Below are 13,970 nucleotides of genomic sequence, written 5' to 3'. Positions count from 1 at the left end.
ATTATTTAATATAGGAAAGGATGTTTGTGTGTTTATGGATATATAAATTATCAATTCATATTGATTAAAATCAAAGTTATTAGCTGAAAGAGCTCTAGAAAATTTATCAGGAATTAAATACTTAGAGGATGCTATAAATACCTTTTAAGAAGTAAAGATGTGCATAGGTATTACCAAAAAGTTTACCTTCATGAACTGTATCATTTAGTTAGTATTGGAAATCGTTACTAAGGAAAAGAAGTACAGGGATGAAAAAGGAACTTTCTGGCTATTTTTCTGATGTTTTGTTTGTTGGTGATCAAATTTGCCTTCAAAATAATAGCTACTATTTAATGAACACTTGTTATGTGCTAGATGATGCCTTAATAATTTTATATACTTTAACTTCTTTTAATTTTTAATGATTATTGTAAAACTTTTAAACTTTGTCCTAAATGCTTTTATGTTGACACTGTTTTTCTTTCTTAGACCTCTGCTTCAGTTCTAGCAGAAGAATTACATAAAGTGTAAGCCTGCCTGTCTACATTTTCTTGTAATTGCTTAGTCACCATTAACTTATTACCTGTTAGATTCAGTACTTACGATTAAATTTATATTCTAACTTGTTCAGAAAATGCAACTAAATTTGGAGCAACTCTCACCCTCTTGCCTGCCCTGCTCCCGCTTAATGATTTGATTCCTGAAAAGTTAAACGTTCTGTGTTTTTGTCTTTATCATAAAAAGATTTGGGGAATTTTCTTCATTTGGGCTTGAGCATGTATGTGGGAGAGATAATTATGATTTGAGATCAGTGGAAGTTAGTTTTGTGTCTAAGTAGTTGCAGGTACTCTGTATCTAATTTTACAGTGGTGGCCAAAACAAAGTTCTGTGTTTTTGTGTAATTGAGTTCAGAAGCCCTAAACTCAGGGTTTTTTTTTTTTTTTTTTTTTTTTTTTTTGTATAGTAAATGTGGAAATTTATTAAAGAACAAGTACAGACTCCCACGTGGGGAGGGGGAAAGAGTCCCCTCTAAACTCAGGTTTAGACATTGCCAGGCTTGTGAGCTTTAAAAAGTTATTTTACCTCAACTTTTAAAATAGGGGTAGGTATTTTAAGGAGCTGTAGTGTGTATGACAGTTATTGCTACACTGAAAGGGGAATTACAGAAATTAAAAGTACAATTTATGAGAAACTGCTTTTTTGACTTCTGAATATTTATTAAAATGTATTTTTCATTAAAGGATTGCAGAAAAAGATAAACAGATAAAACAGACGGAAGATTCTTTAGCAAATGAACATGATCATTTAACAAGTAAAGAGGAGGAACTTAAGGTACAGTAATTATTATAAACTAGAGGCCTGGTACACAAAATTTGTGCACTGGGGAGGGGTCCCTTAGCCCAGCCTGCCCCATCTCACATATTGGGAGCCCTCAGGGGATGTCCTACTGATGGCTTAGGCCCGCTCCCCACTGGGAGCGGACCTAAGCCGCAGTCTGGCCTCCCTGTGCGGGAGGCGATGGGGCTGATCAGGGGAAGGTGCCAGCCCCATCACCCTGCTGCTGCAGCTACCAAGATATTTTCATCAACACGGACTCTAGTCCCTTTACCATGAAAAAATGATAACTTTCTTACCAAAACCGGTTTGGCTCAGTGGATAGAGCATCAGTCTGTGGACTGAAGGGTCCCAGGTTCGATTCCGGTCAAGGGCATTTACCTTAGTTGCAGGCACATCCCCTATGGGAAGCAGCTGATCAATGTTTCTCTCTCATCAATGTTTCTAGCTTTCTATCCTTCTCCCTTCCTCTCTGTAAAAAAAAAAAATCAATAAAATATATTAAAAAACAACAACTTTCTTTAGGCATTTTCTTTTTATATATATATATATATTATTGATGTTTTACAGAGAGGAAGGGAGAGAGATAGAGAGCTAGAAACGTCGATGAGAGAGAAACATCGACCAGCTGCCTCTTGCACACCCCCTACTGGGGATGTGCCCGCAACCAATGTACATGCCCTTGACCGGAATTGAACCCGGGACCTTTCAGTCCGCAGACCGACACTCTACCACTGAGCCAAACCGGTTTCGGCTCTTTAGGCATTTTCAAGATGTGTCCTTCATAAGATATGACATTTCTTTCCATTGATTTTTTCCCCCCCTTTCCCTCCGATCCCAATCTTGGCCCCTTCCCAAGCCTAAAGCCTCTGCCCCAGGCTTTAGGCTTAGGAAGGGGTTTCCCCCTCCTGGAACCTCCGATTGCAATCTTAGTCCCTCCCCCCACCCATGGCTGGCTGGGAGTGACCTGGTGCGGAGGAGGTTCCCGGGACCCAGGTAGTACGCAAGTTAACCGCCATCTTTGTTGGATTAATTTGCATACTCTGATTGGCTGTGTGCATAGCGGAGATATGGTCAATTTACATGTTTCTCTATTAGGTAAGATGGCTGCAATATTTTATAGTCATTGAGTTACCTTGATCTTGTAATCAGTACATGTGTTTATGAAGAAGAAAATACTCTAGCCCTAGTCAATTTGGCTCAGTGGATAGAGTGTCGGCCTGGGGACTGAAGAGTCCCAGGTTTGATACTGGTCAAGGGCACATGCCTGGGTTGCAGGCTTGATCCCTGGTAGGGTATGTGCAGGAGGCAGCTGTTCAATGATTTTCTCTCATCTTTGATTTTTCTATTTCTCTTTCTCTCTCCCTTCTTCTCTGAAATCAATGAAAATATATTTTTAAAAAAATAGAAAATACTCGAATTCATCTGAAAAGTGTCTCTCTTCTAAATGAAATTCTTTTTTGCCCTCGAAGAGGAAAAGTTTAAAGGTTTTTTTCTCACATGATATAATTGACAATAATTCGGGAAATAAACAACAGGAATTGATGGTTTTCTTTCTCATTTAAGAAATTATAATTTGAGACTTTGCTTTGAGACATTTGCTTAAGTAGAAGAGTGTTTTACAAGCTTCAAAGTCAATTATATTAAGTCTTTCTAATTCTGTTTTTCCTTCTTGTTCTAGGATATACAAAATATGAATTTCTTACTAAAAGCTGAAGTGCAAAAATTACAGGCTTTGGCAAATGAACAGGTAGATCTTTATTGCTTTTTAAGCATTTACCTCAGAATTTCAGTTTGTCTATATTTATTTTTATTGGTGTTGCAAGATCTTAATTTTACTCATGTGGACAATAAATAAATATAATGGTTACTCGGGTCTGGCTCATGGTATGTTGTTGAAAGACTTTTCTATTTTATACCTCTCACAACCCATCTATATATTAAAATTAATGTTCGAGCCAAAGAATTGACCACTTTTGATATATCAGAGGAACAGTTATAACATTCTTTTTTAAAAAAATATATTTTATTGATTTTTTACAGCGAGGAAGGGAGAGAGATAGAGAGCTAGAAACGTTGATGAGAGAGAAACATCAACCAGCTGCCTCTTGCACACCCCCTACCGGGGATATTCCCGCAACCAATGTACATGCCCCTAACCGGAAATCGAACCCAGTACCTTTCAGTTCGCAGACCTACGCTCTACCATTGAGCTAAACCGGCTTCGGCAGTTATAACATTCTTAATGTGCTGGTTTGTTCTAGCTTTTTACCATTTAATTAAAAAAAGGACATATCTTTTTATTAGGATAAAGATTGATCAATAAGAAGTACAAAATATTGGATAGGAAAGTGTATTGATATTGCTTTAATTTTACTTACTCCAAATATATAAAAATGTAACTTTTTAATATGTAAAAATAAGTAAAAAAATAATTTAGAGTATTGCTTGAGAAATGACATAATTCTCATCTCATTCTAAACACAGGCTGCTGCTGCACATGAACTGGAGAAGATGCATAAAAGGTAATTAATGTATTGTTGAACATGGAGTCATTCATACATTTATGTTCAAGTATAATTACAGGAAATATTGCTGCTTATAACATAGTTGTGCACATAATTTATGTACACTTTCTCAATATATTATCTGTTTTAATTGATTTTTTCTCATAGTATTCGTGTTAAGGATGATAAAATAAGACTGCTTGAAGAGCAGCTACAGTGTGAAATTTCAAACAAAATGGAAGAATTTAAGGTGTGTGATTAAGCTTGTCATCTCTGCTTTATTTGAACAGTTTTGTAATAGTTTTCAGTTGAAGTGAATCTAGAAATACAACTTTCATGTGTAATGACTCTAAAGCAGTGTTTATAGAGTTTATTTGAGGACCTATAAAGCAATGAATTTTATCAGATTCTTCTTGCCTAGATTATCTTATTTCTTCTTGTAACAAACTTTTGAAGTTTGTTTCCCTCTAGCCTTTTCTCTACAGTTTTCAGTTGGTAGTTTGTGATGGTTCTGTCTGCCTTTATTGTTGATGCAGTGCTAGTTTCTGGCCAACCAGCTTGAGTGCTGTACATCATTCTGATTCCCAGGGTGCATCTCAGTGTAGTATGATTTGCTTCTTGGGGGCTTTTATTTACTGGTACTCACTTATGAAAGTACGGTTCCCCAGATTCCATTGGCACAAACTGTTCAGCTCTTTGAAATACACATTAAAGCAGATCAAAGCACAGTGTTAACAGTGTTTTAGGATAAACTACATGACTGAAATAGGGTTCGGTAGAATTTGTTTTAGAGATTATTATAAATGTACTTTATACTAGCACTGGAATGTATTCATTAAAATTGGAATGTATTCATTAAAACTGGAAACTGGAGCCATGTGAGATTTGCATTCTTATGTACATTAGGATATAATTCCCCTGCCACTTTATTAGTACTTAAAGCAATAATATGGGTTTGATATTTTTTAAATAACTTACTCAAATTATTGCATTGTTACCTTTTCTTAATTAAACAGTAAATTGAGATTCTTTCTTCCAGATTTTAAGTGACCAAAACAAAGTATTACAATTAGAAGTTCAGAGGCTACAGACCCTTGTTTCTAAACAGGTAAGATTTTTCATGAGCCTTTCTTCTTAAATAGTAACCAGTTCATTTACTTTGGAAAATATTGATTGTATTTAAATTGTTCTTGTGTTTATCAAATATCCAAACTAAAGAAAATATAACTTTTCTTCCTGATGCTAACATGCTTATGAACATCCCTCCTCCCGCCCAAAGGAATGAAAAATGTAATAGTATGCATAAAAAGAATGTTTTGAGTTATTTTGATGCATTTGGTTCTGAGGATAAAAGTTTTCAGACTCGGAACTTCACATTCTTTAAGGCATCATGGTTCCCTAAAAAGAGAATGGGTTTGGCTCAGCTAGTGTTTCTCAGTGGTTAAGTGTTGACCTATGAACCAGGAGATCATGCTTTGATTCCCAGTCAGGGCACATGCCCAAGTTGTTGGCTCGATCTCCAGTAGGGGATGTGCAGGAGCCAGCTGATCAATGATTCTCATCATTGATGTTTCTTTCTCATTCCCTCTTTCTCCCTCTCTTAAATCAATTAAAAAAAAGGAAAAAAAAAAAAAAAAAAGAGGAAGAGAGAGAAAGGATTTGAAACCTAATACCAGCATTTAATGCAGTGATGTTGATCCAATTGCTTAACCTTTCTGAAACCTGTCATCCCAAGTCTTTCACATTTTATTTACATCATAAGCTTGGTAGATTTAAATGAGTAAGTTTATGAATAGTGTTTAGCTTAGTTCTTTGCATATAGTAGTTATTTTAGGCCTCCATATCTTTCCCTTAGAATATTTTTTTCTGTCTCATTTCCACCCCATACTGCCATCATATTTTTTTTCTATATTTATACCAAGTCATCAAAACTATAGCAGCCTGAATAAGCATCATATATAATAAAAGCCTAATATGCTGAGTGTCCGACCTTTCATTCAGCCAGTTGCTGTGACATGCACTGACCAACAGGGCAGATGCTCCAACTAGCAGGTTAGCTTGCTGCTGGGGCTGGCTGATCAGGATGGGCGAGATGGGCCGGAAATGCCTTGGAGATGTCCTTGGTCCCTCCCTGGCCCTGATCGTGCATTGGTGGGGTCCCTTGGCCTGGCCTGCTCCCTCTCGCAATCTGAGACCCCTTGGGAGATGTCCACAGGCCAGGCCGAGGGACCCCACCTGGTGCCTCTCCTAGCTTCATAAACTAGAGCCCCAGGCAACATTCATTTTATGCCTGTTCCTGAGGGTTGCCTTCATACTCTTCTCTTACACAACTCTTCAAATTTCAGTTTTAAAAAATATTCTAAAAACTTTTGGTATTAGATGACACATTAAAATAGAACACACTTATTAGAAGCTGAAATGTAAGTTATTGAAAATGATAGCACTTCTTTCAGCAGGCGCATGCTTTTTAATTTTATAATCCACATTTATGCAGGTATTAAATTGGTGTAAGTAGCTGTGCCAAGTACTGTGGAAGTATTGTTAATATCTTAACAGGTATAATCTACTTATTTTCCTCCTCCCTTCAATAAATACTTTGCTTAATCTTTATTACTTTATATATTCTTTACCCCTGCAAATTGAAGTTAATAGAGAGAAAATTCTGAGCAGATGATATTTAGTGCAGGAATATGACTTCATGCCTCTAATCCTAAAGTGGTATTTAAGTCTTATCTTAAATCTTATTCTTATTTTTGTTTTGTTGAGGTATAGCCTATAAGAGATAGGATATTTCATCAATTGTAAGTTTTTTTTCTACTTATTAATTTATCATCCATTTCTGAAGTCTGGTTGTATCTTACAGTCTCTGGTTACAGTTTAGTTGGCAGCATTTTTAATTTTTAGTGCTTCATAAAATATCAGTTGTGAGATGCAACGTTAATGACTTGGATTAGATTAAATATAATAGATAGATATTTTTTAGCATCACCCAAGGACATTTCTTAACTAATTCCAGAGAGAGAGGGGTGGTGCATGTGTAGGGGGCGTGGGCAGTAAGAGAAACATCAGTTGGTTGCCTCCTTGTACGCACCCCGACCAAGGATTAAACACACACCTAGGTATGTGCCCTGGCAAGGAATTGAACCTGAAGCCTTTTTGGTGTACAGGATCGTGCTCCAACCAGCTGAGCCATTCTGTCAGGGCATGTAGATGGTTTCTGATTGTGTTAATTCTTACCCAGAAAAGTAGAATGTCGTTTACTATGAAGTTTTTGTGTGCACTTAGGTATTGTTAAAATAACTCTTAGCATGAGATGAATTTTTTTAAACGAATAATAGTTTTATGAAGTTTTAGCAGTAATCCTCAGAATAAAATTTCATAGTCACATTTTTAAAAATTTATTTAAAAGAATTATTTGATAATTGTGGAAACTCATTATGGTACTAACTTAAGATTTGCTCTTTGATAATTCTTAGAATTTTTCTCTTCTGAAAACTCTTTTTTATTTTAAAATATTGTACAAAACATATGACTGGTGTTATGTTTTTTGGTTGTAGTTCTGACTTATCTCATCTTGACAGACCAAAGGACTACCTCTTTGACTTTTTTTTCTGGCCATTTCTTTGTTATTGCCAATAAAAGATTAGTATAATTTTTTATTTTTTATTTTTACCTTTCTTTAACCCCTTTCTACCAGGCAGTCAGAATTCCGAGTGACAGTTGAGAGATGAACAGTTCAGTTATTAAAAAAAAAATGTAGTCCTTTTGCCCCAAGGATTTTTATCCTAGAGGAAAAGATTGACCTTACTGAAACATACCAATAATGGTCCCAGGTTGTTGTTTCTTAAGATGTAGGAAGCAGAAAGACAACAAACATCAGGTAAGGGAAACTGTCTATACACTAAAGAAGTGAAATCTCCATTTATAGATGATGCAAGTAAATCAGTTACAAAATCTAATTTATTCAGAATAAAATAAAACTTTCTGGGGATGAGGGTTCTTTTTTTTTTTTTTTTTTTTTACAATATTGACTTTTTAGTAAAGGAGCAGCATGACATTTTACTTTATTCTAGTAGATTTTTAAGATTTAGTGATCAAGATTATGAAGTAAAAACTATGGGAATAGCCGATTTTTACTCCTTGCCCTGATGCCTGGTTGTAGTTTACTGAAGACTAAGTTATTATTATATAAGATATGCTTTTGAAAGTCATATAGGGAGGGAAAAATTGGATTATATCAGATCAATAATGTATTAAGTAAAAATGTTGGATAGATGCTAATTGGGTCAGTTTGTACAATTGAATAGTGAATGAGCAATCAACCAAGAGTATTTGTTAAACTGTGACCTCCTTAAAGGAAATTTCACTTTATTAAATATTTACTAATTGAGTATATGCTAGAAACTATGCTATATGCTGAGGCTACACAGATGGATGAGAATTGGTTCCTGTCTTCAAGACAGGCTTAGTGTGAAGATATATAACACAGAAAAATGTGATGAATAAAGTTCTTGAACAGGTTAGGAGGAGTAATGAGTTCTATTTTGGAGGAGGGTTAGGATGAAATACACAGAGAGCAGGAGACAGCTAAATGTGATTTTGAAAAAGGGCCATGAATTTGCCAAACAGTTAAGAGGATCATTCCAGGTCTAATGGATACAGTATTAAATATCATGCCAGTATATGGTTAAATTGGTGAATTTAGAGCATATTAGAGAACTGCAAAGTATGAGGTGTAAGGAGTAGAGTCAGTAAGGCCTAATAATGAAGAACTTTGTATGCTGTATAAGGACCATGAACTTGATTTAGCATATAGGAATGCCACTGACGGGTGTTGTAAAAATAAATAAGCATTTTGTCTAGCATTCTAGATAGATCACTCTGGTGACAGTGAGATGTTTGAATTTACATAGGGGAGAAGTATGTAGGACTAAAAGTAAAATACAACTGAACGGTTAAGGTGAAGATAACTTGGACTTAATAGTATTTTCTTTTTTCCCCAATCTTCATCAAGGACATGTTTTTCATTGATTCTAGAGAGAGAGAGGAAAGGACAGGGAGAGAGAAACATTGATCTGTTTGCCTTCCGTACGTGCCCTGACCAGGGATTGAACCTGAAAACCTTTAGTCAATGTATGGGGATGACACTCCAACCATTTGAGCCACACTGGCATGTGTGGTGCATCCTTCCTCCCTCCCTCTCTCCCTTTTTCTTTCTTTCATTTTAAAACAGAGCTTTAATTGACACTAACATTATATATAACATAATGATTTGATATTTGTGTATATTATGAAAAGATTACCACTGTAAGTATGGTTAAAATCCATTACCATGCATAGTTACACATTTGTGTGAAGTCTTTATGTGAGACCTAAGATGGGCAAAAATCATCTTGACGAAAGATGTAAACTAATTGCATGATTTATTTTTCACAGTTTATAAAACTGATTAGAGGCCTGGTGCACGAAAATTTTGCTCTCGGTGGGGGATTGGGGAGGGGTCTGCACCCTCTTGCAGACCAGGAGCCCTTGGGGGATGCTGCAGTCTGGCCTCCCTCTGTGGAAGTTGACCTGCAGGCCGACTGGGGGACAGCGCTGGCTGGCAAGCAGTCTGCTCTCCTCCCCCCCCGTTTGCCACTGCCAGTCACTGCTGTCCTTTACCTCTGCCCACTGGCATTCTCCTTGGCTGGCCTGGTGCCGCCCTGCTTGCTGACCCTGCCCCCAGCCAACTGCTTGTTCCACCTTTTGGTTAATTTGCATATTTTATAATACAGGATTTAATATATGTTTGACAACTCTTACCTTCTTTCTGATGGTAGGAAGAATTTTTTCCATTTGGAAGTTTTTGTGTACTTCTCACAAAATAATCCATATGGATTAGAAGCAGGGAGAAGAATTAGGATGATGTGATAGTTGAGAAGAGTAAAGCTGAGAGCCTAACCTATGGCATAGCAGAAAAGGGGGTTAATTTTAGAAATATGTAAGAAGCAGAATCTTAGGATTTGGCAATGGACTTTGGAAAAATTAATAGTGTTCATGAAAATGGCTGTAATAGCATTGGGAAAAAATTAAGAAACTAGAGAAATTAGGAAAGAGCAGGTATTTTGAACTTGCCTATATAAATATTATACCTTAGCTGTCTGAAGGCCTGGGGAAATCACTTCTACACAATAAATTATGACTGTAAGGACTTCTATATGTATGGGGGGATGGCAGGAGGGAGGCCAGTGTCAGGGGTCATTTGTATTTTATTGCAGACTAATTCATTATTATATAAGATATAGTTTTGCAAATCATATAGGGAGGGGAAAAATGGATTAGACTAGACCAGTAATGTATTAAGTAAAAATGTTGGATATATGTTAAGCTGTGTCAGTTTTGTGCAATATTGAATGAGCAATTGATCTGTTGCTTCTCATAGGTGCCCTGACCATTGAACCCAAAACATTGTAATATTTTTTTTTTGTTTTGTTTGTTTTTTTAAATATATATTTTATTGATTTTTTTACAGAGAGGGAGGGAGAGAGATAGAGAGCTAGAAACATCCATGAGAGAGAAACATCGACCAGCTGCCTCTTGCACACCCCCTACCGGGGATGTGCCCGCAACCAAGGTACATGCCCTTGACCGGAATCGAACCTGGGACCCTTCAGTCCGCAGACCGACACTCTACCACTGAGCCAAACCGGTTTCGGCTTGTTTTTTTTTTTTTTTTTTTTTTTTATAAATGTATGTTTTTAAATTGATTTGAGAGAGAAAGGGACGGGGGTTGGAGGTTGGGGGGGGTAGGAGATAGAGATAGAGATATAGATAGAGAAATCAGTGTGAAAGAAAAACATCAATTGGTTGCCTTCTGAGAGAGAGAGAGAGAGAGAGAGAGAGAGAGAGAGAGAAATCAGTGTGAAAGAAAAACATCAATTGGTTGCCTTCTGCATGCACCCCAACTTGGGACTGAACCTGCAAAGTGGGTATGAGCCTTGACTAGGAATCATAGCCATGACCTTTTGGTGCATGGGTTGATACTCAGCCAACTAAGCCGGCCAGGACTACATGTCATATTTTAATGATTTACAAGGAGGATGTGTTCATATGCTGCTTCTGCAATTTATAATCAGTTTTATATATTGTTCTGGGTGGTAGTTATATAACCATATACATGTTAAAAGATTCTTGAGTTGTACATAGGAGTTTTGAACTTGCCTATATAAACATTATACCTTAGTGTTTAAAAAATCCATTTATAAAAAGAAAGAACAAAGCCTTCTTCCTTCGCCTGTGAGGCCTTAGAACCTTTGATTTTTTATTTTATTTTTTTAATATATAAAGAACTGAATTAATTGATGAAAAGGAACTAGGGCACATTCTCTTCTTATCCTTAAAATTTTCTTTTGTAGTAATTAAAGAATTATTCATAACATACTAACTCACTTTACTAGTCCATTTTTATATTTCACGTTTTTCTGTTTTGTGTAGCTGCTTCTCTTTTGTATTGTGTTTGTAAATTAATTATTAGCAGTCTTCAAATATGGATCATCTTACTAAATTTTGAATGTAATGAAACTAAACAATTTTTATAGAATCCTATTTCAATGTTTAGCAAGTTTTACCTCATGCAAAGTTGGTAAATTAAACTTTTTGGTGGTTTTATTTTAGCCTAATAAAGATGTTGTGGAACAAATGGAAAAATGGTGAGTTTAAAATTTTCTTTTTTTTAAAATATATTTTATTGATTTTGTACAGAGAGGAAGGGAGAGAGATAGCGAGTTAGAAACATCGACGAGAGTCATCGATCAGCTGCCTCTTGCACCCCCCCCCACTGGAGATGTGCCCGCAACCAAGGTACATGCCCCTGACCGGAATCGAACCCGGGACCCTTCAGTCCCCAAGCCGGTCTTTGCTAAAATTTTCTTTAGATATTTTAATGAATCACTTCTACCAAATTTGAGATAACAATTATCTTTACTAATAAAAGGATAATATGCTAATTAGACTGGATAGACCTGACATCTTCTGGATGTCCTTCCGGACAAAGGCTGTGAGGGCTGAGGAGGGCCAGTAGCCGCGGTGGCCGACAGTGGCAGCAGCAGCAGGATTATGAGGGGGCGCCTTCTCCTGATCAGCTGGTTGCCTCCCACAATGGAAGGCCAGACTGCAGCTTAGGCCCGCTCCTTATGAAGAGCAGGCCTAAACCATCACATCCCCTGACGGCTCCTGGACCGTATGAGTTGGCAGAAGAACTCCCCCTCCCCTCATTGCACGAATTTTTATGCACCAGGCCTCTAGTCACTGCTATCTATGACACACACTGACCACCAGGGGGCAGACGCTCAGTAAAGGAGCTGCCATGATGCGCACTGGCCATTTCAAAATAAATGGCACCACAGACCTGGTGTGCTGACAAACCAACACTTAGCTTCCCCCAACATGGGCCCTGCCACCACCCTGGAAGGACACTCTAACAAATCACAGCCAATGCTGCCAAGACCCCATGGCACAAAATGTGACCCACAGCCCAGTTCAGCCCAGAAATGGTCTCTGTGGGTGCTGGGTAATGACATCACATAGCAATGTCTGGCTTCCTCTCCCTAGTGAATAGCCTTATTGGAGTTTCTTCAGCCCAGGAACATTACTTGCTTTATAGCCAGGTACAAAATATTTACACTTTAACCATATGTCTGTGAAGTGTTTTCACGTGCCTCATCTTATTTGATCCTCACAGAAGTCCTGGAGTAGTTAGATAGGAGACTCGGTGAAATCCTCTTTTCTTTTCATTAGCTGGAAAACGGAGATTGAGGAAGTTTAGAAACATGATTGGACTGAAAAGAAATAAAAAATGGTGGACCTTGAAAATGACTTCACGTTTTCTACTGCACAGAATATAGTCAAACACTGCTGCAGTTAAATATTTTACCCTTTGTTCTCCCTGTGTGATCTACAATAATAATGTGCTTTGTGTTGATATTTATTGCTGTGTTGCTGACAATTACCTAAAAGAGAAGTTGGGGTGCTTCTGTGTGCTGGAAAAAGTTTAGCTAAGTCAGAAAGCAGATCTAATTAAGCAAGTTTATTCTGTATATGTAAAAGGCTAAGTTGACTCATGATTGTGCAATACATATAAAGCTCTTGCTGGTGCCAATTGCATGCATGTGTTCTGATCTATCATTATCGATCATAAATTTGGTTGACACTTCTAATAGAGAAGGGTGAATAGTGATATTAAAATATTTCTTCTAATCAATTTCATTTCAATGCTCACAAATCCATGCACAGGGACACTAGTTAACTATATTAATCAAGATTCTCAGAGTTCTTTTTGTATTTCACAATGGAAGAGAGTTGTATACTATACTATTGATTGATTTGGGATTACATTAGGTTTGTGGGTACCATGCATAGCAGTGACTTATTTGTTTAGGTTAGCATGTAAACATGCATTATTTGAACACATTTTACTTACTGGTAAAGAAGAAGTACCCTTAGACATTTATCAAAGATTCTCAGAAATGTTTCTAGAGTTAAATTTTATAAGGAACAATGGACAAAGGAGGTAATCCATATAAAATATTTAGGAATGATATCATTCATTTACCTTAAAAAATAGTTTATACATATGTTTTAAATTTATAATTTCAGCATTCAAGAAAAAGATGAGAAATTGAAAACTGTGGAAGAATTACTTGAAACTGGACTTATTCAGGTGGCCACTAAAGAAGAGGAATTGAATGTAAAGCACTTTTAGAGTTATTTTCCATGTGGTTATTCAGTGAAGGGGTTTCACTATAATTAGTGTAAGATTTTTACCATAGCTCTTAAACTGCATATGAGTTAACCACATTTTATTACATTTATGATTTTTTTCATTAAATTTAAGATTTTATTAAAAATACAAAAATGCATAGTTGATTATAGTGTGCATTGCCTTAATGAAGTATTATAGATACTGTTGTTATGGTTTGTAAAATAGCTCTTCCACCTCCACCCATGCTCAAATTATAACCAGTGCTAACTAGCAGACTTCATAATTTCAGGAAGTAGTATTAGAGGCCAGAGAAAGGAGAGATTGTAGTTCTGTTTTATGATTATCATTAACAAACTCGACTAGGATAAGTAGTGGTGCTGGAAGAACTAACTTAAAAGTTGTATTTGAGT

The 13,970-nt window shown here is 36.6% G+C and overlaps 1 protein-coding gene across 6 annotated transcripts in view; it reads left to right on the top strand.

The window, feature by feature from the left end:
• Window positions 1–13,970, top strand: part of KTN1 (kinectin 1) — a 97,232-nt gene that overhangs the window by 37,315 nt on the left and 45,947 nt on the right. For all 6 annotated transcript variants that reach the window (XM_084877394.1, XM_084877395.1, XM_084877393.1 and 3 more), the window contains exons 13-20: window positions 469–506; window positions 1,221–1,311; window positions 2,996–3,064; window positions 3,802–3,839; window positions 3,990–4,071; window positions 4,861–4,929; window positions 11,475–11,509; window positions 13,455–13,545. In XM_084877394.1, the coding sequence (XP_084733520.1) occupies window positions 469–506; window positions 1,221–1,311; window positions 2,996–3,064; window positions 3,802–3,839; window positions 3,990–4,071; window positions 4,861–4,929; window positions 11,475–11,509; window positions 13,455–13,545 (513 nt within the window). The remainder of the gene's footprint in view (window positions 1–468; window positions 507–1,220; window positions 1,312–2,995; window positions 3,065–3,801; window positions 3,840–3,989; window positions 4,072–4,860; window positions 4,930–11,474; window positions 11,510–13,454; window positions 13,546–13,970) is intronic.

The sequence above is a fragment of the Pipistrellus hanaki genome (genome assembly GCF_964339955.1).
Source record: "Pipistrellus hanaki genome assembly, chromosome: 1".
Classification (NCBI taxonomy): domain Eukaryota; kingdom Metazoa; phylum Chordata; class Mammalia; order Chiroptera; family Vespertilionidae; genus Pipistrellus; species Pipistrellus hanaki.
The sequence above is the reverse complement of the archived record's forward strand: the minus strand, read 5'-3'. Positions and strand labels throughout refer to the sequence as shown.